This window comes from Trichosurus vulpecula, chromosome 3 (assembly GCF_011100635.1).
Source record: "Trichosurus vulpecula isolate mTriVul1 chromosome 3, mTriVul1.pri, whole genome shotgun sequence".
Taxonomy (NCBI): Eukaryota; Metazoa; Chordata; class Mammalia; order Diprotodontia; family Phalangeridae; genus Trichosurus; species Trichosurus vulpecula.
The window spans coordinates 389,686,165-389,712,529 of NC_050575.1; the positions used below are offsets into that span (position 1 = coordinate 389,686,165).

At 43.6% G+C, this 26,365-nt stretch overlaps 1 protein-coding gene across 1 annotated transcript in view; it reads right to left on the reverse strand.

The window, feature by feature from the left end:
* Positions 1–4,971: 4,971 nt before the first annotated feature.
* GALNS (galactosamine (N-acetyl)-6-sulfatase) overlaps positions 4,972–26,365 on the reverse strand; it is a 69,831-nt gene continuing 48,437 nt past the window's right edge. Inside the window, exons 13-14 of the mRNA XM_036749317.1 lie at positions 16,658–16,775; positions 4,972–7,636 (exon numbers count right to left, since the gene is read on the reverse strand). Coding sequence (XP_036605212.1) covers positions 7,550–7,636; positions 16,658–16,775 — 205 coding nt within the window. The 3' untranslated portion in view covers positions 4,972–7,549. The remainder of the gene's footprint in view (positions 7,637–16,657; positions 16,776–26,365) is intronic.

A 26,365-nucleotide genomic window follows, 5' to 3' on the forward strand; every position in this document is an offset into this window, starting at 1 on the left:
AGAACCAATTTTTTTTATAGGTTTTTGGAGGGACTCAGCGGGGAGCTCATGCTAGTCCCTGCTTTCCAGTTGCCATCTTGTCTCCGCCCCCCCGAATCTGACTGTATATTATTCTATGAGCCAATATTGATGAAAGTAAGGTTCAAGTGATGCCCCTTACCCACCCTCCTATCTTCCCCTCCACTGTAATCAGTTTTTCATGCCTCTTCACATGAAATAATTTACCCCATTCTGCCTTTCCCTTTCTTCTGCACCCAGTGTACTCCTGTTTTTCATCCTTTATTTTTTGTCATATTCTCAAATTCCCCTTATACTCATACCCTCTGTCTGTGTATATTCCTTTTAGCTGTACTACAAGTGATACATTTTTTTTAAAGAATTACAAGTATCATCTTCCCATGTAGGAAGTGAACAGTTTAGCTCTATTGAATCCCTTATGTTTTCTTTTCCCTTTTTACCTGTTTAAGCTTCTCTTGGCTCTTGATATTGAAGACCAAATTTTTGGTTTAATTCTGATCTTCTCCTTATGAAAGCTTGAAATCATCCTATTTCACTGAATGACCATTTTCCCCTTGGAGTATGATGCTTAATTTGCCAGATGGGTGATTCTTGGTTGTAGTGCTAGCTCCTTTGCCTTCTGGAATAACAGTTTCCATGACCTCTGATCCCTTAATGTTGCAGCAGCTAAGTCCTGTGTAATCCTGATTGTGGCTCCCTGATATCTGAATTGTTTACTTTGGGCCACTTGCAGTATATTTTCCTTGACCTGATAGCTCTGAAATTTGGCTGGAATGTTCCTTGGAGTTTTTATTTTGTCATCTCTTTCCTATAGTGATTAGTGGATTCTTTAAATGTCTATTTTGCCCTCTGGTCCCAGGGCAGTTTTACTTGACAATTTCTTGAAACATGCTGTGCAGGTCCTCCTATTGAGTAAAATTTTCAGTCTAATGATTCTGACACTGTCTATCCTAGATCTATTTTCCAGGTCAGTTGTTCTTCCAATCAGGTATTTTATATTTTCTTCAATTTTTTTATTCTTTTGAATTTGTTTGATTGACTTTTAAGGTCTCATAGAATCATTAGCTTCCACTTGCCCAATTATAACTTTTAAGGAATTGTTTCCCTCAATTAGCTTTTGTACTTTCTTTTCCATTTGACCACCTTTTAAAGAGTTGTTCTGTTCAGTGGATTTTTCTTTCTCCTTTTCCATTTAGCCAATTCTAAGCCAATTTTTTTTTCATTTTTAAAATTTATTTTTAGTTTTCAGCATTCATTTCCACAAGATTTTGAGTTACAAATTTTCTCCCCATCTCTACCCTCCCCCACCCCAAGACGGTTTGTATTCTGATTGTCCCTTTCCCCAGTCTGCCCTCCCTTCTATCACCCTACTCCCCCTACCCCATCCCCTTACTTTCTTGTAGGGCAAGATAGATTTCTATGCCCCATTGCCTGTATATCTTATTTCTCAGTTGCATGTAAAAACACATTTTTTAAAACATGTTTTTAGAACTCTGAATTCCAAATTCTCTCTCTTCTTCCCTCCCCACCGTCCTTGAGAAGGCAAGCAATTCAATATAGGTTATACATGTATTGTTATGCAAAACACTTCCATAATAGTCATATTGTGAGAGACTATATTTCCCTCCATCCTATCCTGTCCCCCTTTATTCAGTTTTCTCCTTTGACCCTGTCCCTTTTCAAAAGTGTTTGCTTTTGACTACCTCCTCTCCCAATCTGACCTCCTTTCTATCATCCCCCCTCTTATCCCCTTCCCCCCTACTTTCCTGTAGGGTAAGATACCCAATTGAATGTGTATGTTATTCCCTCCTTAAGCCAAATCCAATGAGAGCAAGATTCACTCATTCCCTTTCACCTACCCCCTCTTCCCTTCCATTACAACAGCTTTTTCTTATCACTTTTATGTGAGATAATTGACCCCATTCTATCTCTCCTTCTCCCAATATATTCCTCTCTCACCCCTTGATTTTATTTTCTTTTTTTTAGATATCATCCTTCATATTCAACTCACCCTGTGCCCTCTGTCTATACATATGTATATTCCCTTCAACTACCCTAATACTAAGAAAGGTCTCATGAGTTACAAATATCATCTTTCCATGTAGGAATGTAAACAAAACAGTTCAACTTTAGTAAGTCTCTTATGATTTCTCTTTCCTGTTTATCTTTTCATGCTTCTCTTGATTCTTGTATTTGAAAGTCAAATTTTCTATTCAGCTGTTTTTTTCAATAAGATCTAAGCCAATTTTAAGCAGCTGTTTTCTTTTTCCAAGCTATCGACTATTTTTTCATAATTTTCTTGCATCACTCTCATTTTTTTTTCCCTTTTTCTTCGACCTCTCTTACATGATTTTTAAGCTTTTTTTTTGAGATCTTCCATGAGTTCTTTCTTGCAACCATTTCCCATTTTTCTTTGAGGTTTTGCCCAAAGGTGTTTTGACATTGTCTTCTTCTGAGTTTGTCTTGATCTTCTCTGTCACCATAACTTTCTATGCTTAGATTCTTTTGTTGTTGTTTTTTGCTCATCTTTTTTGGTCTTTTCCCCAGGGAAAAGCAAGTGGTGGTCTGGCTGCTGGTGGCTGCCTGTTTGCTTGGGGCTATGCTGAAGCATGTGGTAGTTCTCAGAGATGGAGTCTGCCTGTTCCCCTGGTTATGCTAAGGCATGTGGGGGGTCCTGGTGTTGGAGTATAGCTGCTCTACTGCACTGGGGCTCATAATCTCCTGCTGGTTTACTGAGGTGGGGCCTGCTGCTGGCTTGCTGGGTCACTTCCTGTCCTGGATTGTACTCCCCTTTTACCTGAGTTAGACCTTTCCTGCTGATCTTTCAAGTTTCTTGGGCTAAAAGACTGTTTCACCCCCATATTTTTGATGGTTCTGCTGTTCCAGGATTTGTTTTGGGGTGCTATTTCATGGTTATTTGGAGGTGAATATGGAAGAGTTGTGGCAGTTTAATGCTTACCCTGTCATCTTGGATCCCAGAAGATGAAAACCTCCCTGTTCTATTGTTAACAAACTGTCCTTCACATTAGACTTGTTTTCTTACTTGATAACATAATTTTGTATGTATTTTGCATACAACTTTCAATGTACATGTTACTTCTCACTAGTGGACCCTCTACAAATAGAACCCCTCACCTCTTTTTACTGACTGTCCTCCTCACCCCCACCCCCCATGCCTGGAATTCTCTCCCTCCTTCGATTTACCTTCCAGGTTTCCTTCAATCCCAGCTAAAATCCCACCTGCTACCAGGAGCCTTACTCAGCTCCTCTTAATATAAATGCCTTATTTCTGTTGATCATCTCCAATTTATCCTATATTTGTCTTGTTTGGACATAATTGTTCACATATTGTCTCTCTCATTAGACCGTGAGCTCCTTGAGAGCAGGGACATTTTCTTTGGCCTTTTTTTTATCCTCATTGTCTGACACATAGTAGGTGCTTAATGTTTACTGATTGTTAAAGGTAAATTCCTTGAAGACAGGGACTATTCTGATCTTGTATATGCAGTTCTAGTATACAGTAGGCACTTGACAAATGCTTATTAAATTGAACTGAGTTTGCATTTTATCCTAGAGACAACAGAATCTCTTTTTACTCCTGTGCTCTTTCATTGGCCCATCATCCAGTTCTCATCTTGGGAGTTTGGATTTTACTTGGGATGCAATGAAAAGTTATTCAATTCAATTCAGGCATTTATTAAATGCCTACTCCAGTGCTAGGGATACAATATGCTTATTACCTTCTATTTGGGGATACAACCAGGGATGGGGATAACATGAGCTCTATATAAGATAAACACAAGGCAAGAGGTCAAGGTGCCAGTGGGACAGTCCAGAGACAATGTCCCTGGGGACGGCTGGAGATGAAGGCATTATTAACAATCTGATACTGAGTTGGAAAGGCCTATAGAAGTCATCATCAAACTTGGGGCCCAGGGTGAGCAAGCCTTCAAAACCCCTAAGTGCTACCAGAACCCAATTAAAATGTAACTGGGAAATGTTTAACAAGATAAGTAAAAATGCAACACAACATAGATCATGTCAATTTGTGGTTTTCTAAGTCAAGATGGGATCCTTCTCTACTTGAATTTGATCGTCTAACACTGTTATTTTCAGTTGAGGAAAATGAGGCCCACAGAATCAGGTGACTGCCCAAGGACAGCAGGAAATAACTGGCAGAACCAACACGGGAACTAGGTCCTGGGACCAAGTTCTGGGCTCTGAGGTGATGGAAGTAGAAAGACGGGCATTGTGGGGTATGTGTGTGTGTGTCTGTGTGTGTGTGTATGTACATGCGTGCACGTGCATGTGTGTGTGTGTGTTCTCTCATTTAATACAACACCCCTGGGGAAGGGCTATGATCAGAGCAGCCTTAACTCTCTTCCCCTGTGAAGGAGGAAGAAAAGGCCCAGGAAGCTAGAGAAACAAAGGTCCCTAATTCAAAGGCAACAGTCTGCTAAACTTCCCCTCCTAGCCCTCTGTCTGGATTTCTGGTCATGCTGGTACTTCTTTCTGTGCCTGGGGTCTCTGAGCCCTGGAGCCTCCCTCTCCCATCCTATCTCCCTTCTCTCATTGGTGATTTCCTCCCAGGAGGCCTCCATTTTGGGGAGGGTCCAGGCTGGTCCAACCTCATTCTCCTGGCTCTGCTTGTGACTTTCAGGACTAGGACACCATGGTCTCCCAATGGGTACCTGTCTCCCCTCCCACCTCACTTTTTTGGTTCCCTTTTGTGTTGTTTTCTTCCATTAAAGTACCTTGAGGGCAGGGAGTGTCTTTCTTTTTGCTCGTATTTGTATCTCTAGTACTTAGTACAGTGCCTGGCACATAGTAAGTACTTAATAAATGTTCATTGCCTTGTGGTTAACCTGAAGCCTTCAAATCTGATGGGGAAAAAATAGATTCAATTAAGCAGAAGTGGCTGTTTGCTTGGAATCATTTATTTTACATCCTGAATAGAATTTTTTTTTAACAAACACTATTTTTAATCCAATACTTATTTTATATCTTTAATACCAAACCACTCTTAAAAGCAAGCATTATTAATGTTTAAAAAATTGTTAGTTGAAATGTCTGGAACTGCATCAGTAATACTGAACACTATAATGGACAAATAAATAGTGGGTGTTTCTCTAGCAGAATGGGGAAGGAATTACACAAGCGATGTCACGAAGGTAGAAATGACAAGATTTGGCAATGGACTGGCTATGCAGGACTAATGAGAGTGAGAAGCGGAGGACCACACAGAGGTAGGGAACCTGGCTGAGGGGCAGCATGGCAGTGCCCTCCATAACAACAGGGAAATGCAGGAAAAGAGGCTGGTTTGAGGGGAAAGAGAAAGACTTCTGCTTTGGACCTGCTGAGTCTGAGATGCCTAAAGGACATTCAATTTGAGATGTCCAGCAAGCAGTTGGAGATGAGATACAGGTAAGGGCTGGAAGTGTGGATCTGGAAATCATTTATATAGAGGTAAGTGAGATTGCCAAGAGCACAGAGTGAAAAGAAAGAGGGACCGAGATGGAGCACGGGGAGACAGGCACAGTGAATGGGCACGATGTGGATGAAGATACAGCAAAAGAGACTGAGAAGAGAGTGTCATAGGTGGGAAGAGAACCAAGAGAGAGCAGCGTCATTGTGAAAACCACAATGATCCTCCCTACCTCAGTGACAGTAAGGTTGGGAGCCAGATGTACAAACACCCAAGAGATAACTCCAGGCCTGCAGTGAATACCTAATGATGGAAGGAAGAAGGGTGTGGTTCTAGGCATTCCTAAAATCTGTCAATCGCTGAGGATCAGCTTTGTGACTCCCCATCCTGCTGCTCCAGAGCAAAGAGAGAGGAGGACAAAGCCTGCTCTGGAGGGCCCTGGATCCCAGGTGTGGCTCTGGTATCCTATTTCATACTTGTCATGGAGGGAGAGGACAATTGGGAAGGTGGCAAGTACTGCCTTCAGTTGTGCCAGTCTTTGGGAGGAAGGGATGGAAAAACCCTGGAACTCCTGCTTCCCCTCCTCGAAGACCTATTTGCCCCCCATCCCTCTGATAAGGCACATGGAGGCGGCTGCATCTGCCCTGAGAAGGCATCTCCAAATCAAAGCCAGCCTTCTGGGGGTAGAGAAAACAGGACATTTATCTATCTTGGAGTAGAGACAAGGAGCATGGTTCCCATTTCTTGTCCCTTGAGGTTACTTCAAGGAGAGGAAAAACTGCTCACTGTTCCCTCTGACTCTTCACTATGGTAAGGAAAAGGAAAGAACTGAAGCTCCCCATTGTCTAACCTGAGGCTGCCTTCTAGAACCTCAGGATGGCCCTCTAGGCTCTGTAGTGCTCACCAGTCTACTGTCAGCCTCTGGGGATGAAGTGACTCTCCACCCCCCTCTAAACCCATACTAAAGACAGGGAAATTGATGGAGTTGAAAGTCCAGATTCTTACCAAAGACAACACAGGAAACAGTAATTTGGCTATCTCCATTTTTCAGTAGTGTGTGTGTGTGTGTGTGTGTGTTTTAGGGAGTAAGGCACACAGGCAGGGCACCCCCATGGTCCCTTTCTATTCCCTATGGGCTGAGGACAATAGCCTCAGTATCCCCTCCTCTTTAAATACCCCTCCCCCCCAGCCCTCCTCTAGACTTCCTCCCTCACACACAATATCTATCCATTTGAACCATGTGTGAACCACGGCAATGGATAGAGTGGCCAAAGAGGAAACTAGGAAGGCCGGGGCAGGACGTGCTGGGCTAGATGGCCAATGTGGGCATCTCTCTGCAATGCCCCAGGTTCCTTCCTCTATCCTGTATCTTTAGTAACTGAAACCCAAGTTTGGCAGCTGCACTGTTAATACTGGGACTGAAACACGGGGAGAAAGATGAAGACGGAGTTTGGTGTAGACACACACACACACACTCTCTCAGGCTATCTGAACTTGGGTTCCTGGCCCTAGGGAAAGCTTGTCAAGAAGGTAATTAGAACCACCAGGGATAGTAATACAGTAACACCCGTTCCTTCACAGCACCAGTGTGAAGACAAACGAGATCCATACGTCAGAAAGCCTTTGGAGGTTTTAAGAGGAAGAGAGAACAGAAAGACAGGGTACTTGTTTTTTTCTCCTTATCTATTGCCAATCAGTGACCCTGTGGTCGATATGGGGGTGGTACCTTGGCAGCAGGTTTTAGGACACGTTTCAAGTGTGCTCCCCTGTTTTCAGATGCTGGTCTTTGGGAAACATGATTTTTAATCAGGAGAGAAGACAGTTCCATGTTTCTCTCTCCTGGGTGGTCATTCCTCTGGGCCACAATCCTTTACTCACTAAAGAAATGTTATAGAGGAATTTAACACTGGGCAACAGCTTGCAAAGACAGGCATATGCTCTCGTCTCTCACCAGGGAGCTGACGAAAATCACTGCTGGAACCGAGGGATGTGACAACTTGTCTTTCCACATTTTATGTTCTTGCCTTTGTGATGAGCTCCACCAGGGCAGATGTGCTCCTCACACCTGCCGTGTGGGTTTCTGGGATCCACAGGGAGGAAGGGCAGCTAGTGGGGCCAAAGGCACTTCCCTGGTTTGGACTCTGGAGGGTTCAAGCACCTTTTCAACTTCTCACACCCAGGGGGGGCCCAGTTCTGACAAATGAAAATGAGAAGGAAGATAAGGTTAGTTCTGATCTACTCCCTGAGTCATCAGCAAGTAGGACTGGTGGCACCTTTTTCTCGAAGCCAGCAGAAGCTGGTGACTCAGGGCTGAGATTCCCCATCTTTGGCTCTGATGGGGTGGGATCCGATCATTGCATCCCAATAGAGCTGGTAGGAAAACAATTAGGTTTAAGTCAACAAATAAAAGGCAAGTCCTGGACTGCATGCCATCAAGCTGGTATTGTGTGAGGTGCTGGCAAGGACCCATCAAGATGGACAAGGCACGGCCAAGATGACTTTTCTCCAAGCTATGTCCCTGGCTCTGCTGTCACCTTCTGTGAATTCCATGGAAATTTCTATGAGAGCCCAGATTTCTTCCAAAGCCTTTTTAAAATACCCTGTAGGAATAATGATCTCAACAAATCCCAACAAATGAACTAGCCAAGGTCCATAATGTATTGTAATAAGGTCTCTTATTGAGTTCAAACACAGTAAGTTTAAAAAAATTAGTTAATAAAGTCTTGTAAAATTGGTACTGCTTTTCAAATGCTATTCTGAATTGAAAGTAGTTAGTTAAGAAGATTGTAATAATAGTTAATGTAATTTTAATTGAATTTTTATATATTTGTTAGCAACATCTATATTATCTCCTACCACTGTTCAAATCAAGTTCTTCCTCCACTTAGGGCACTTTGCCAGTGGAAAAAAATGGACTGACTTTAGTTTTGATACCTTCTATAAAAGGGCAGGCCCCTTTCATCTCCCACCTTTTGGCCTAGAAATTAATACCATGTCTCTGGAAACATAGGTCCTGAATGATGCCTAATTCTAGAAAGGCCCACCTCTGCTAAGATGGAGCCAAGTCCAGGTTCACTGAATCTGTTTGTTGGCTGGCCATTCAACAAACATTTATTAAACACCTACTAATTCAATTCAAGGAGCATCTATTAAGTGCCTATTAGGTTCCAGGTTGTGGGGGAGAGGTCCTGTCCTGAAAAAACTTACAATCTATACCAGGGGTGGGGAACCTGTGGCCTTGAGGCCATACGTGGCCTTCTAGGTCCTTGGGTATGGCCTTTTGACTGAGTCCAACTTTTACAGAATAAATCCTTTTAGCAGTCAAAGGGCTGCACTTGAAGACCCAGAGGGCCACATGTAGCCTTGATGCTGCAGGTTCCCCACCCATCATCTAACACCTGCCACAACTCAGCTCTAGGTTAAGTTCTAGATAATAATAGAGTAAATTCTTTTGCTAAATTGAAACATGATGGGCTAAACCAGTAGGATTAAAAAAAAGTCTTGGGAAGTAGCTAGGTGATACTGTGAATGGAGGGCTGGTCCTAGAAATAGGAAGACCCGAGTTCAAATGTGGCCTCAGATACTGTGTTGTGACCCTGGCACGCTTCTGAGCCTCGACTTCCTCATCTGTAAAGTAGGGCCAACAATGGCCTCTTAGAGTTGTTGTGAGGGTCAATCGAGAGAACACGTGTAAAGCGCTTCCAACTATGATTATGGACATGTTTAAATGCAATAAAGACAGAGGTAGGGATGAGACCTGTGCTCTCCTTGGTACGGCGAGCTGCCAGATGAGAAGACTCCCTCCTCCGAGGCAGGTCAGCACCTGTTCTGTAGTAGGCTGAGAGAGCTGCCAAGGGCTTTGTGAGTTTAAGTGCTTCCTCACAGGGGCAGCTTAGTTCCGAGGCCAGATTGGAACCCAGTTCCTCCTAACACATACCGACACATAACACACCCACTAACACATACCGACAGTCAAAGACAATAAAAGTTTACTCATGTTAACCTTTTCTTTTCTCTTCTTTTAAAAGCCCTGGATCCTGCTTTTTTATTTTGTACTTAAGCAGGAGGTAGCTGTCAAATTGCAGATGGACCAGCCCGTTTCCAAACAGGTTATTTTCTGCAGATGGGTGGTTAACATATGCACAATGAGGATCTTTCTCTTGTTGTGCAGATCACAGCAGAACAGAGGTCAACATCCTGACACCCTTTATAAACCAGATGTACTTTACTCCTGGTTGATTATGGAGGACCAGCAACGTGCAGGAACTCACAAGGCAAGTCACTGAGATGCTAGAGAAGGTGATGGAGGGAGATGACGTGTCATGCCAAGTGAAGTTCTTCTCACCCTTTCCTCTCTCTATGAAGTGGAGGAGGCGCCTCTTTGGGGGCTAAGGGTGGGAAAGGGCCCAGGGGGACTATATTATGATGAAAAAAAGCGGGACAGAGAAATACATTTAAACATACACATTATGTCTAGAACAGGAGATCTAGTTTTTAACTTGGCAGTTCAATTCTGGAGATTCTTTCTTTTAAATTCAGCTCCCCAGTTGGTGGACATCAATATTCCGCCATTTTCAACATCTGATACAGTAGGCAGTTCCTTTGAGGGAACAGAAGATGGCAGTAGCGGACCAGAAATCACCCCAAGTTTCCTAACAAGGGCCATGTTTTCACATCAATGATCTAGATGACAGAAAGTAGAACTTGTCACTGAGTAGGCAATTGGGTGGGGCTGCTAACACCTTGAAAGACAAAAATAGCCTCCTGAGTGACAAAGTGAAGAAATGGTCTGTCAAATACAGGATTAAACTCATAGGGAAAAAAGAGCAAGTCAGCACGGGGAGGGCAAACCCGAAGCCATAGGCTTGTACCAAGGCCTGGAGAGGCAAGTGGGCAGGCATTATGCTGGGGTGAACAACATGGTAAGCTTCTTCCCTCCTGACAAGCCAGTGCTGCCCCAGGAAGGAGGAGGGTGTCAGATCTGACATGGCAGACGTCTCAGAGAGGAGGCAGGGATGCCAAACGAGCCGAGATCTTATTATGTTATGAAAGTGACAGTCAGAATCCTCCAACGAACATCTCCACTCTGAGCCAGAAAGTCATTGCCTGAGTGAATACCAAGGGTTAACTCTGCCACCTGAGCCTTTTATTAAAGCAAGGAAGAAAAGCGTGGGGCCAACCCGTGGCTCTTAGAGTGTTTTTGCAGCGAAACACAGAATCAAAGGAACCAGACACAGCAAAGACCTATTAAGTCAGCTTGTTACTCCCCTGGCTCCCATCTAACCGAGGAAGGATTGTTTCCTACGGTCTGTTCTCCTGGGCTTTGTCCAGTTCGGTTTTAAATGACTCAATCAGTGGGGCCTCCACTGCTACCTTGGAGGGGACTATTCCACCACCTCAGAGACCTTGCTGCTAGGAAAATTCTCCTAATATTTAGACTAAATTTTCCTTTGCACAATTTCTTCCCATTATTCCTCATTATTCACTCCTGGATTGCTCTAAACAATGATTTTACGCCTTCAGTACATGTACCCATCTGGACTTGTCGACAATACAGAGCCCAAATCCTGGGCTTTCAAGGAAGCTTAGGAGTCCTCAAAATCAGGCTCTCTCAACATAAAAGGCAACTTATAGTTACCAACTCTGCAGTTTAGTTTGATCCCGGAATTTGATCTTAATCTATTTCTCCTAAACAGAACCCAAGTTTAAAGAATTGTGCCACACTGGACAAAGCAGAATACTAGGCTTTTGGCTCACCCCAGCTGGAAGGAACTCCTGTGGCCCTCACAGCCTGGCATTACGGTTATCTCTGCACATGTCCCATCTCTTCTGCTGCTAATAAGCTCCTTGAGGGCCGGGGCAGTGTCTGGATTGTCCCCGGATGCCCCAAAGCACAATGCTTTTCCTCTAACAGGTGCTCAGTAAATACTTGTGGAAGAAGTAAACGTTTGTCTATGGCTTAAAAAACAGATGAAGGGCCTGGGGATATGTTTTAGAGAGATGTTGTAGTAGCCAAATGACAGAAATGCAGCTTTGTCAGCTGGTCAACAAGCATTTATTAAGTGCCTGCTCTGTACCAGGCACTGTGCTAAGTGCTGGGGATGCAAAGAGAGGCGAACACAGCCCCTGCTCTCCACAGCTCACTTGCTACCCACTCCCATGTCTCAGTCTTGAGCAGAAATGAGGGAGTGACTCTGGAGAAGGGGAGAAGGAGAAGAAGGGGAGAGGGAGATGTGGAAGAAAAAAGCCACTTCGCAAAGGGAGACAAAGAGGCGAGTCAGGAGAGGAGGAGTCAGTGAGTCAGTGTGGGAAGAGTGAGAGGTGCCAGGTCTGAGGAAGTGGAGTCACAGGACTCCAATATTAGAACTGGAAAAGGCTGGAGAGATAATCTGGTTCAGCCGCCGAACTCCCTGCGTCCCTGGTCTCCCCTCCCCATGCACTTGACAGAGGAGACAGAGGCCCGGGGAAATGAAGTGTGTCTCGCCCAGGGTTATACAGCTCATTAGTAACAGGGCAATTAGAAAGCTGGGACAAGAAGGGAGTCTTGAATTGATTGGCCAGACTGAGCCTCGCTCTTGTGTTCCGGATGCTGGTTGTCTATTCTTTGCCAGGTGGTCCTGGGAGCCCCTGGAGCCCCAGGCTGCTGAGGCTGTGTGGAAAGCCTGCACAATATATCCAAATCTCCCGTGGGCCTTTGCAACCTTAGACTTAAGAGGGCTACCCTTTTTGGAAAGTGGGAAAAATTGTCTACAAATGTACTTCTTGGTTTAAAAGTGGGATTGAGTTAAATTATTTTGGACTACTTTATGTTACATTTATGTTATGTTATTCTGCCTTTTCTCCTGATTTCAACATCATTGGGTTTTGATGAAAAAAAAATAACCAACCCATCTTTTGAAATATTTTGAACATAGATTAAAATTTATATGAAAATTAATGGAAAAAAGGAAAGAGACAGTGAAGCCACAAAAAGAGATAAAGATGATCACAAAACAATTTGAAAAATTCCTAAGTATAACATTGTCTGTGTGAATGGGCGTTAGCCCAGTTGAGAGGAGTCAGGCAGCTTACTCATAGCTTTGGGTAGTTCTGAGACAACAGTAAGACCAGAAGGAATCCTGAAAGGATCTGTCAAGTCCTGGGAAAGAAACTAAGACTTTTGGGGCAGAATGCGGCATTTTCATCAGTCTGTTGCCTTTTGATGGAGGCTTCAAAAAGTCACTAGGGATCATGAATGACTGGTTGAAAAAAACATGGTGCAGGTGACCAGAATTGGAATTTCTAGTCTAAGGCTTAAGATAAAAGAATAGCAAGCTCTTAGCCAGGATCAGACTTAAGTTTGTCTAACGAAGGCTATGAAGAATACATTTGCCTGGTGTTTCAAAAATCTGATTAAAAAAAAGTCTTTAAATTGAAAACACAGGAGTCTGAAAATTGCCCCCAGATCCACCAAGCCTGGTACAGAGAGACCCATACGGTCTGATGTGGGGAGAAGAGAAGTAACGAAGGGAGCCATTGTTTCACAGGAGCCAGCAAAGGTCCCACTGCAGGGTAGAAGGGTCTGGCCTTGGATTCAGCAAGAGCTTGGCTAAGTCTTACCTCTGACCCACAGAAGCCATGTGACCCTGGCTTAGAGTAGTTCTCTAAGAGGTGCTCCTAATGGTTATTTGAATCAGCAGAGGGGGATTTCACACTGGGAGTTCCTTACACAGATGAACTCTCTATATAACCTGGCCAGAGGGATTGTAATAACCCATATAGCTTCTGATGCGTGCACACAAATGTACAGAGCATGAGTCATAAGCCAAGATATTAAGCCAGAAGCTAAATTTGGTCTCCTAGGTATAACTGAAACTTGGTGGAATCACAGAGCCCCACGGCAACTGGCCAGAGATGCTCTCTTCAAGATGTAATAAAGGCCACTGATGGAGTGTTTCTGGTGGAGCACCACAGGCTCTGTTCTCTTTAACAGTTTTACTAAACACTTGGATGAAGGCATGACTCGTTGACATTTAAATTTTGCTTTAAAGCTTACAAAGCACTTAACCCACAACAGATCTGTGAGGCAGGTATTATAAACATTATTCTCCCTAATTCATCATTAAGAAAACTGAAGGAGCTATTAAGTGTCAGAGCTGAGATACAAACCCTGGGATCTCTCCATGACACCAGGCTGAGAGTTGGAAATGACCTAGGAAATCATCTGGTCATTTTACAGATGTCTGAGGTCAGGGGACATGCCCAATGGCACACAGACAGGAAGTACCGACCCCTCTCATACCATATTCTTCCACGCTCATCAGATCTGAAGATGATGAAAAGCATGAAGGGATAACTAACCTATTTGGAGACAGAATTGGGCCCAACTGAACAAAAACGAAATATGGATAAAGGCACATTTCTACCCTTGGGTTCAAAAAAACAATGACTCAGGCACAGGGTTAGGGAGCAGGGGTGTGGCTAGACCAGAGTTTGTATAGAAAAGCATCTGAGTGGACTATCAGATCCGTGTGCACCCATGAGTTCAAATCTAGTCTCTGACATTTACTAGCTATGTGACCCTGGGCAGGTCACTCAATGCTATTTGCCTCAGTTTCCTAATCTGTAAAATGAGCTGGAGAGTAAAGTGGAAAACCAATCCAGTATCTTTGCCAAATGGGGTCATGAAGAGTCAGATACAACTGAAACGAATGAACAACATGGCGCCCATAATCAGAGAGTAGTGATAGCTCTGCTTTATCTATTCAGCACCTGTAGATAGAATGAGGTTCGGTTCTAGGCTGTATATTTTAGGAAAGACTCGAGCTAGAGTAAATGTCCAATAGGCAGCTAGTGATTCGAGGTTGGAGCTCTGGGAAGAGACTAGGGCTGGATATACAGATCCAGGCATCATTTGCATAGAGATAACTAAACACACAGCAGCTATTGAGCTCAATGAGTGAGATGGCCCAGAGGGAGAGGCGGGAGGGCCCAGAACAGAGCCTTGGAAGATAACCACAAATGGGAATGACCTCGATGGAGATCCAGAAAGGGACACTTAAGTGGTCAGGCAAGTAGGAGAATCAAGAGAGAGCAGCTGCTGTGGAAACCCAGAAAGAAGATAGAAGGATGTATCCAGAACACGGTGATCCGCAGGGTCTAAGACTACAGAGAGATCCAGAAGGCTGAGGACTGAGAAAAGGTCCTGAGATTTGGCAGTTAAGGGGTAGCTGACAACTTCTGAGAGGTTTCATTTGAATGAGGTCAGAAGCCCCAGGGCAGGGGATCTGGAAGAGGCAGAGAGAGAAAGAACTGGAAGCACTAAGGAGTTAGGACAAGAAGGGGAAGCTGAGAGATGAGGATGATACCTGGTAGAGATGGGAGGATCTAGGGGAGATTTTCTTTAGGGTGGGGCTGGAGGCACAGCAGCGCTTGGAGGCTGCAAGGAAGAAGTGAGGAGATGGAGGGTGACTGCAGATTAGAGACAAGGAGCAATCTGCTGAAGACCATGGGAAGGGATGGCCTTGTAAGAAGGGTCACCTCTTCAGAAGGATGCAAGATGGGGAGAAGAGGGAGTTCTCAGGGAATGACTTCAGTTTTTTCCCAAGGCAATCTCCTGCAGCAAACAACATTTTTCCTTTGGAAAAAATATGTAGCACAAACCTTCATATCTAAGCATTTCCTAATCTAAGCTCCTGGATCTTGTGCATGTAAATGTGTTATTTTGTTCTGCTGGCTCCTAAAACCTTGGCTTCATTGTATTAATCTCTTGCTCAAGAACCTATAATGGCCCCCAGGTGCCTACTGGATCCATTCTACACATCAGCCTGTACTCCATAATCCGGCCCTGGCTTATGAACCTTCCCACTGACGTCGCTCCTTCATGCCCACAGAAGCCAGGTCAGACTGATTTACCGTCTCTCTCCCTCTGCACCCCCACCCCACAGAGGGATACTCTGTGCTGCTTCCAGGTCCTTGCTTGCTTCTCATGACTGCCACGCCCTCACTGCCCTTCCTCTGTTCTGCCCATCTTAATCTTTTGACCCTTCTCCAAACTCAGCTCCCCTCTTTCCCATGAAATCTTCACGACGGACTTGTTACTTGTCCCCACGCTACACCTGGAATAGTGCGGCACACACAAATAGGTATGCTCAGTAAACACTCCTGGACATTATGACTTGAGCTGTCTTGGTCTGGAAGAGGAATCGAGATGTTTAAGGTGGGGGAGGATTCACTGCAGATGGCCTGTCCAAGCATAACAGAGAAGCTGGGAAGCCTTGGTCCATTGGGATCTCTGTTCTGTGTTTTCACCTTTACATATCTTCTAAAACTTTGCTCTGGGGTCAAAAGAGAGAGAAGGGAGTGAATTTGTCCCAAGAAACAAAGCCGTGCAGCACTCCTTTACCCCCTTCACAGGCCTCAGTGAAGGTTTGCAAACTGAAGCCGGGGAGGGAGGAATGACCCAGAGGGGCAGCAGCCGGGAGATCCTGCTATTGAACGCTAGAGCTTGGCCTGAAAGAGCAAGACAAATGTGTTCTGCCAAGAAGAGTTTCTCAATATGGGTCAATATTACCAGCTGGCAAACCTGCCTGGTTACTTAATAGAGTGATTTACATGTTGTGGACGGAAAGCGATCTCTGTGCTGGATTCTCTGTAGCAGAAAATCTGTTGTAATCAAATTAACAAAGAACTCTGCGTGAAATCAGGAAATACCTTTGGAATGGTGAGCCTTGGATCATCCTGGCCATTGTTGTAACGTTAGAGGTCATGTAACCTATACTCAGCCTAGAGGTGGTCGGGTGAATTTTTATCAAACCCCAATTGTAACAATGGTGACTGCTGGAGAAGACCAGCTTTTCAGAAGGTTGGAGGCTGAAGGGCCACCTTCGATGAGTCTACTGAACAAACACGAGTAAGTAGGGATGAGTGGGCTGGAGCTCCTGTGCCCATGTACAGGGAATTAGGGAAAGGAGGTATAACACCAGAGATTATGTGGCATCTCCATGTAGGCAGTTACCCCATTATCACTAACCATGGGTCAGCAGATTTGCCAGTATTCACTCCCCGCCTTCTTATGCTACTGCACCCGTACCCAGCAGATAACACTCCAAATCTGCCTTCAATCAAGCCTTTGCTACCTCAGCCTTCTCAGTGGAAGGTTAAGGCCTTTTTGCCATTTCACCAAAGCCTCGAGACGGAACAGAGGTATTTCATGTTTGTTTACAAGCCACTCACCATGACAGCTAGGTTGCACACGTTGAGCTGGGGTTCTGCGGGTACCATGGTCTTCTTGTGTTCCTCAACGATTGGGAATATTCTTTGAAGACTATCTCGGTACTCGACGCTGGAAACACTGGACACAAGAGGAAGTAATGATCAAAGGATATTCCTACTTTATAAGACATCTCTTGAATTCTCCAAGCCAGTTGAGTCTTCATATGGTTAAGTGTCATATCGTAGAACACTCGGAGGCTTTTTGTTTTACTTTTCAAATAAGATGCACATTTGTTTATTGCAAAACATCTACACACATCTGAAAAACTGGAAAACATAGGTATGATACATTTATTTAGCCTATAGGACGTCTATTTGCTTATGTAGTATACTGCTTAGTTCATAGTTTTTAACTAGGAAAGAACTGAATAGAAATTAGAAAGATAACTTTTATAGGCAGTGTTATTTTTTCAACATATTTTTATTTATTTCACCAAATATTTCCCAATTATATGTAAAAGAATTTGAGTTGCAAATTCTCCTCCCTCTTCCTCCCACCCCTTTCCCCTTCTTGAAAAGGCAAGCAATTTGATATCGATTATACATGTGAAATCATGCAAAACATACCATGTTGCGAAAAAAAAAACAGAGACAAAAAAGGAGAAAAATAAAGTACAAAACTTTTGCTACAATCTGTATTCAGATTTCATCAGTTCTCTCTCTGGAGGTGGATAGCATGTCTCATCACGAGTCCTTTGGAGTTGTCTGGGATCATTGTATTATTGAGAATACCTAAGTCATTCACAGTTGATCACTGCACAGTATTGCTATTACTATGTACAATATTCTAATCGTTCCGCTCACTTCACTTTGCATCAGTTCATATAAGTCTTCCCAGGTTTTTCTGAAACCATCCTGCTCATTATTTCTTATAGCACAATAGTATTCCATCATGATTATAGACTACGACTTGTTTAGCCATTTCGCCAGTTGATGGCCATTTCCTTGATTTCCACTTCTTTGCCAGCACAAAGAGAGATGCTTTAAATATTTTTGTACATACAGGTCCTTTTCCCTTTTGGGTGTAATTCTTGCTAGAGGAATCCCTAGTAAATAATAATGGGTAGCAATGAAATGTTAAGATTATGCTGGAATATTAGAATGCTATACAAACGGCATTGGACAGTGACGTCTCTCTAGTAAAAAAGAATTTTCTCTCCGATGCTAAAAATATCATCTCAGAAGAAATAAACTAATGTGTCCTTACTATGCTACCATGAAATTATGGAAGTCAATGTGAAATTTTAGTTGTCTTGATCACATTTTAGGAAAATGGAGTTTGTTTCAGATAGTAATCTATCACTTCAACAATAAATTCTGGGCAGGGTAACTTGTGAGATGTATTATATCCTTGCTAGATTCTTAAGGAGGCAAAAGCTTATCCTGCTCCTCGCCAAACCCTCAGATACTCCTTAAAAATGCACTATTTTGGAACATGGATCTTTTTTCCTAATTAACATATTTTATTTTTTTATCACCTTCGCTATGAATATCTCTTCGCCTATCCAATGATCCATCCCTTATAGTAACAGTAAAAATAAAAAACAAAAAAAGCAAAGCTGACCATCATGGCAACGCCATCTGACAGAAAAGGCATAGTACCCCACCTCTGCAAAGAACAAGAGAAGTATACATTCCCAACTTGTCTTCAGGGCCGGACACAGTCATCCTAATTATACACTGTTGAGGTCCATCCTATTTCTTCCTTCTTTTTGCACAGTTGGAAGTCACCATGTGTACTGTTTTTACCTATTCACTCTATCTCATTTCATGTCTTCCCAATTATTTTTTGAATTCCTCAACTTGTTTCTTATGGCAAATAATATTGCAATACAGTCACGCACCACGATTCGCTTCACTGTTCCCCAACCACTGGGCATCAATCAATCAATGAGTGTTTGGAAGCACAAATCAAGGGCTGGGCACTGTGTTAGTGGCTGGGGATGCAAAGATACTCTCAAGACATACAGAGAGAAAAGACAACAACTCTTCTATGCCTGCACTTCATAGTGTTGGTAGTACAGGTTGATAGTATGTTAAATGAGTGTTATATTTTGTCAAACACTTTTTTTGGAACATGAATTTTCAACAGAGCCTTCCTAGGGGGTAAGTATTCTGATATGGGCAATGACCTGAGCAGAGTACTGTTTTGCGCAGACCAGTCTGGAGGCAGAGCCATAAATTAGAAAGCTATCGGTGATCGTCCACACACTTAACTAAGGTCATCCAAAAAGATGCTACAAAGAACCAGTGGGACTTTGGAATTGATTGAAAATATACAAGGTGGGGGATAATGAAAGTTTAAGCTAAAATTTATGTAGTACTTTATGATTTAAAAATGCTTTACATATTATCTTATTTGCTTCAGACAAGAAACCTGTTCTTGTCTGTATCCCCATAACATAGCTCCTGTTTTCCTAAAAAGGGAATTGAGATTCAAAGATGGTCAACATCTTACCCAAGGCTACCTGGCTATTAATGCAGTTAGTGCTCGAACCTGGGCCTCTTGACTCCAAACCCAAACTTCTTTTCACTACATATTGTGGCCAGGAGTGAAAGATGATTCTGAGGGTTAGGAGCATGAGTGCCTAGGAGGGTAACTACATGCAACGTCAGGAAGATGATAAGCTTAGTTATCCAAAGGGAAATGTCCAATGTCTGGAGTTCAGGACCAGAGATATGGATTTGGAAGCTATGGAAGTGATCTCAGAAGCAAAGAAAGTAGAGAAAAACAGAGCAGGGAAGTCGATGCTCACAGGGAGTGGAGGGAAGGATGAAGAGAAGCTAGCAGAGGAGGTACAAAGGCCTATCAAACTCTCCTCTGGGTCAGATCTTGAAGACAATTTGTTACTCTCTATGTGGGTGGCAGCTCAGACTCCAGAAGGGGCTGGTATGATAGGCCAAGGGTAGAGTCTGTTATTGAACTCTTTCTTTCCCCATACCCTTCATCTTCTGGAGAATAGTACCATCTCACTAGAAAGGCTCAGATGAGGTAGGCCTCAAGGATTCTACTTTGGTCTGGGCCAGTTTGAAGAGTATTATAGGGTGCCAGGAACCTATCTGCCTAAGTTTTGAAGATCAAATGGCTTCATTTTCCCATGGACTATAAAGATCTAATTTGGTGTAAGAGCCCCAGGCAAATAGACTACCTTAAAGCAGGTCCAGAAGCTACCTAGTTTTCTAGACTTCCTTTAGGTCTCACAGTAGGTCTTCCAGGCCTAGTCTAGTTCCTCATCATGATGACCCAATGGAAAATGGGCTGGTTTTCTCAAAACAAAGAGCCTCATGCCATCCTCTAGCACCCAACAAGCATGGTTTGGCTGGAGAGCAGGCCCCAAATGGATTCAGTCTGAAGGCTCAAGGGAATGTTTAAGTTTCCACTCACTTTCACTAAGAGTAAGGGACATTTCCAACCTTGTGAACCCCTTCTATTAGGGCAGGTCTGTATTTAAGTGATTTATACTAATTCTGTCATGGTAATACTCCAAGCATTCCTCAGACTAGGGATTAATGATCTCACTTTGCTACCACACTAAGTCACCATGAGAGGGAATCCAAGAAATGGGTTGTTTCTGGGTCTAAAAAGAATTGTTAGCATGACACTGATTCCTTTATTGACCCTCCCATGAGCACTGGCTCTAATCCTCTGGTTCAAGTCCTCTTTGAGAAAAAAACAAAATGAAATAACACCCAATCTGGAGTCCAGCAATGGCCAAGCAGCTTCCAGTAAGCTCTATAAATATCCCATCCATTAGGCAGTATTCCAAGAGAAGAAGAGTGGAGAGATGGGCACAGGGTAACTGGCAGAGGAAGGGGAGAGAATTTTTGGACCAAAACACACTTAGGTCAGCTCCCACTCCAATCGTCTGCTGTCACGTATTAACTGCACCACAAAATAAATGGGTATGGGGCCACTAACTGTCTCTAATAAGAGCTGTTAGATATTTGCCACCATGAACCACAGGTATGAGGAGGTATTAAAGATAAGCCAATTCATGTACTGTATCTGGGATTGTCCCCTTTTCCCTTAAAAAACTTAAAAAAAAACAGGCCTTAATCCAACCCCTTTTTATTTAAGAAACATAACAGTAATCTAAGAATTCTCAAAAATGTTGAATTTTGTGGTAAATTCAGACAGTTCTTTGAACACTCCATGACACATGGCCAACTGATCTGAACACATGTGACTGTAATTCATGTTCAACTCCATGCTGATTTGAATGACAAGATCACAGGATTTTAGAATTGGAAGAGAATTCAGAGATCATTTAACTTTGTCCCTCATTCTACAGATGAAGAAGCTACAGCATCGGAGACACTTGTCCAAGGTCACAGAGGAAATGAAGGGCAGAGTGAGGTTTGAATGTCTCATCACCAGCACTTATCTCACCCCAGTTAAACTACCTGCTTTACACCTTTACCTGGTTATCCAAAGTCCCTTAAAATTAGGCTTTCCCAAAGCTAAATCCATCACCTGCTGATCTCTGCCACCTCTCTCTCCCAACCCCTGTCTTTGGGAATTTCTAAAGGGTGCATGGTGTGGCAGACCCTGGTGGCCTTGGGGTCAGGAAGACCTAGGTTCAAGCTCTGCCTCAGACACGTGATGGTTGTGTAACCCCTGGTGAGCCAGCTTCCTTAGGGTCCTTTTACCTCATGAGAATTCCCCTCTGATGGCCAAATGGCCAGACCCTCATCTTTTGAAACAAATTTCAAAGTGCATGTCTGCTAAGTTTTTGATTCCTGTCTGAGAGATACCTTTAGCTCTCTCCTCCTGGACAGAACATAAGCCCTGTCCTGAGCTCAGGTTAGCAGCTCTGTCCATTCTCCCATCATTCGTGTATCTCCTCACCCAGATTCCAGAATCCCACTGGATTATACAGTTACATAAATGTACTTCAAACAAACAGTAATGTAAACAGTAAGAGACCATTTGCATGTGGGGAAGATGAAGGCTGTTTCCCTATACAACATTACTCACCTAGTCAGTTACCAAGTATTATCCATTTTCCCTTTGAAATGGCTCTCATACCCCACCCTTTCCTCTCTATCATTTCCCTGGGCTAGAGTCTGCTGATCCTAGCCGTGATCATCTCACCTCTAGAATTACTGCAGCAGTCTCTTGGTCAGTGTCCTTGATTCTTTCCCCTCCACTATCCATCTCTCGTGCCTTTGCTAGATGGATCTACCTTAAGTATCCCTTTAAAACTCTCTTAAATATCAAAAGGAATGATAAGTTAGATGCTAGATACTCTCAAAAAAAACCTCAGACTTACATGGACCAAAGCAAAGTGAAATGAGCAGAACCAGGAGGACACTGTACACAGGAACAGCAATATTGTAAGATGATCAACTGTGAATGACTTGGCTATTCTCAGCAATACAGCGATCCAAGGCAATTCTGAAGGACTTAGGATGAAAAATGCTCTCTATCCCCAGAGAAAGAACTGATGGAGTCTGAATACAGATTGAAGCACACTTTTCTTTACTTTCTTTATTTTTCTTGGGTCTATTTTGGTCTGTGTTTTCTTTTACAATACAACTAATATGGAAATAGGTCTTGTATGACCACACACGTATAACCTATACCAACTTGCTTGCCTTCTCAATGAGGGGGGTGGGGAAGGAGGGAGGGAGAGAATTTAGAACTCAATTTTAAAAATGAATGTTGAAAATTGGTCTTTACACGTAATTGGGGAAAAATAAAATACTAAATAAAAACATTCAAATCTCTCCCTTACTCAAAAGCAGTAATTGCGGGCTTCTTGGTTGGTTAGACTATACGCTTCTCAAGGGCAGGGACGGTTTCAATTTTGGTCTATCCATAGCGCCTAGCACAGTACTTGGAATATAAAAGGCACTTGATAATGCTTATTAATTTGCTGCGATATGACTGTGGCTCCCAACTACTCCCCGTGCATCAAGCTTTCCCTAAGTACTTCAGCGCGTGTTGGTTTTGCTCAACGTATAACAAGTAGCACCTCCTTTTTATTTAGCCAATAGCCTACTATAGCATAATACTTCATTGTTATACTCCTCTCCAGCTCATATGAGGCTTTCACACAGTTTTTACTGTGCCTGGTTTCTATTACTCCTTCATTATGTCTCTTCCCCCTCGCTGGCCCTTATGGTAGATTTCCTCAGTGAATTGCCATTGTTCTTCCAGAGAATCTGGGGAAATAGAGAGTTAGAAGAAGCCTACATGGTCACTGAGTTCCTACCCTGACCCAAGCAGATCGACATTATCCCCCATACCCAATGAGTTGTTATCCAACCTCTGCTCGAAGACCTTCAAAGACGGGGGGGGGGGGGGCCCATTGGTTCCTAAGGTAGTGCAATGCTTTCAACAAATGTTGACCAAGTGCCTATTACGAGCTAGGTCCTGTCTGCAAAGAGCCTCGTGTTGAGTTAGCTTTTTGCATTCACTGGATTGTTCATAGGGTTTACTGTTGTCTCCAGCTACCTACAGAAACTGGCCTGACCTCCCCTGAAACCACAACTACTCATTGCTGCCACTTCTGATGGACAAACCACAGCAATATCACCGTCTCCTTGCGCTCAGTCATGGGAATGAGAAGGAAGCTTTCTCCTATTTGGCTGATCCTGACAAGGTAATTATTAGATTTCAATCACTCTGTTGAAATGGTCCATAAAAGACTGGCTGGTCACTAGTTATCTTTATAATAGTTTCATGACTTGTAAACACTTAACTACAGCACACTACATGCTCTAAACACAAACACAAAAACATCATCCAGCATATTTAAATACTCTACCATAACTCATTTTTACCCATGATTCAAAAGATAATTCAACTCAATGGCTATATTATGCTGGCCAACATGTGCCAACCGCTTAGTAAACTATTGTGAGAACAGGGCTGGCGGCTGAAGAAGCTGGCTGAGTTTTACTCAGGCTACAGAGTGAGAAGTCTTCACGAGGACTGTGGTCAAAGGAATAGATGCTTATACCTGCTAATCAAAGGGAAACATCTGACACGTTGGTTTCTGTGCAAGGTCTCAACCAACCAGTTTAGGATGCTTGAAGGCAGCCGAATCCCAGTTCATACTTGTGCTCTTGTTCAGACAGGCTCACCCCACAGAGCATATGATGTGATAAGAGACGAAATGGCATGATATGATACAATACATGCACATAATAAGGGAGCATTCCACCTCACTTCATACTTACGTTCTTGTTTAGACAAGCTCACCCATTATAACACAATATAATATACATAATAGGATATAAAATGGACTGTAACAATATATTTAAAGAGAACATAACATATGTATTACTACAGGTAATATAAAGAAAGGGGGGAAAGGCTAATTAGGTCCAAATTACTTTTATTTGACTTCAGTGGAAAATGCAAACCTTTGAAGGTTTAGCAGATAAAGTCTCTTTGTAACTAAACTTAAAACTACCAGTAAGCCTCGGGGTTCTTGGCCTTCCAAGGGTCATCTTTCTCTGCAGAGTCGGTTTTAAAAATAATGATACATTTTCAGATCCTGAAGGCGTCTGAACCTCAATGACTAAAGATTTTCAACTACAGCTCCCCCAGGGAAAGTTGGAATTTTGTATTCTATCACAACAGCCGGCTGAAGGAGAGTCAGGAATAGCAATGAAAAAGAGAGAACCAGAGAAAAAAGGGTGAACAGGTGTTGCTGAGAGGAGTTATCGGAAAAAAATCCCCCTGTGTACACAAAATTATTCCATGCACTGAACAGCAGAACTGAGTGGACCAAGTCCAGGGTCATTACATTAATTGACACTTTTAACCTCTAGGTAGTCCCTGGAGAGCCAATCAGGCCTGGGCTGGAAGCCCTCAGTCCCAGTCCCAGGTGTGGCCCAGGCTTCGTTCATTTAATGTAATTGGGCCTTGGCAATCTGCTCCACTCTCCTCCTCCTCCAAACAACTCAATGTGGAGCCCGCTGAGTTATTAACACCGCCTTCCAAGCCCTACAGTGACATTCCTGTTGGGGGAGGTTAACGAGGAGGGGAAGCGGGGCGGAGGGAAGCTCGGCCTTTAACATATTGCCTTTTCCTGCTCCCACAATCTCATTTTAATATTCCAAATCTCATTGCCATGTGGTCCTTAGCTCTGAGGTCTCCAGTGCAGGCTTGTTACTAATTGTGAGTCCTTCAAAGGGAAATTAAGATGCTTCTTTGCTTCCCATTTTTCTTTACACTTACTTCTAATGGTAACGGTCACTGAGTGGCATAGCAAAATGAAGCAGGGTCTGTCTGATGGAGACAAAGCGGCGACAGCCAAAAGGAAAGATGCTGAGAGAGATCTCCAAGAATGAGGCATTCCCAACCTGCCTAAAGACAAGGACAGCACTCTGCATCTGAAGACACCTGGGAGCTCAACAAACAGATGGCGAAAGGGCTCTCCAAAGCGAGGTTAAGGGAGCCTGTAAATCCAGGGCCCAGAGCATGCTCCCCAGCATGGCTGGAGAGGACAGCGGGTGAGTTACAGGCCCCTGCCTGATAGGGAGATGACCAAAACCCCGGTGGACTGAGGGTGGCTATGAAAACCCCTTCTGTCTGCACTGAGAGGTCATCACTGTCCTGACTGGAAGGGCAGGCACAGAGCCATCCTCGTCCTCCTCTTCCTCCGTCTCTCCTGGTTTGTCCTGCCAGCCATACTAAGCCAGAAGGAAAGGAGAGTTTTGTTCCTGCCCATCATGGGTGGGTTGAACCATGTACATGAAGCCTCCAGTTGAAAAGGCATTCCTAGGGGCAGCTCTCTCCCCCAAAGCTCAGCAATTACATGAATGACCGAACTGGCAGGTCTTAGAATAACACACAAGAAAAGGGTTCGAGTCAAATTTAGTTCCAAACACTTATGGAGTGCTTAGCCCAAGGTAAAAGGGAACAGGGTTTCTTTGGGAAGTGGGAAAATGCTCGGGATCTCAGAACAAGTTTGGATTCTTCCACCTGTCCTCTCAAAGGGTCAGGATCTCAGGAATGTTCTAACGGTGCCTCCAAGGATTGGACTAGTCTGGTCACAATAAGTCATCTGCAACCACAAAGGGCAGATGCAAATCCACTCTTTGTTGCCTTCCCATTGGCAGGTCTATCTGGGCGAGACCCAGCATCCTCTTTACACCAGAAGGTAAGTAACTAAATCGATGCACACTTGAAAGACTCTTAGGACCAGAAGGTTCCTCCAGGGTCAGTCCCCTGCTTCTAAGAAGGATCACAACTAAATGATGCTCCCCAGGGGCCAATCCTTGTAGATCTCACCCAGGCAGGAGTGACAGTACAGTTTCCTGCTGTACCTGGAGCCACTGAGAGCTTCCATTGGAGCTTCCAGTTGGTGCTTTAATGGATGGGAACTATCATCTGCTGTGCTTTCCTCGTGACTTTTTTGAGTCACACTCAGCTGGACCTTGTTACCTGAGCCCAGCGCCCTTCCAAGGATCTTTCCTTTGACTAGATCACTGGAGATTTCTCTGCTTCACTTTCCTTATAAAGCATGGGGGCCATGTATTCGGACTATACAGATCCAATTAACAGTCTGTGTTAGGCCTCACTAATCGACTTGAGGTATGCTATGCAATGCGCTATCATCTTTGGCATCAGACAAATTGGTACTTCTGGAAACCAGATCCTCTGGAAAGGGAATTTAAAAAAGCAGAGCTCTCTTCTCAGTCAAGGGCACC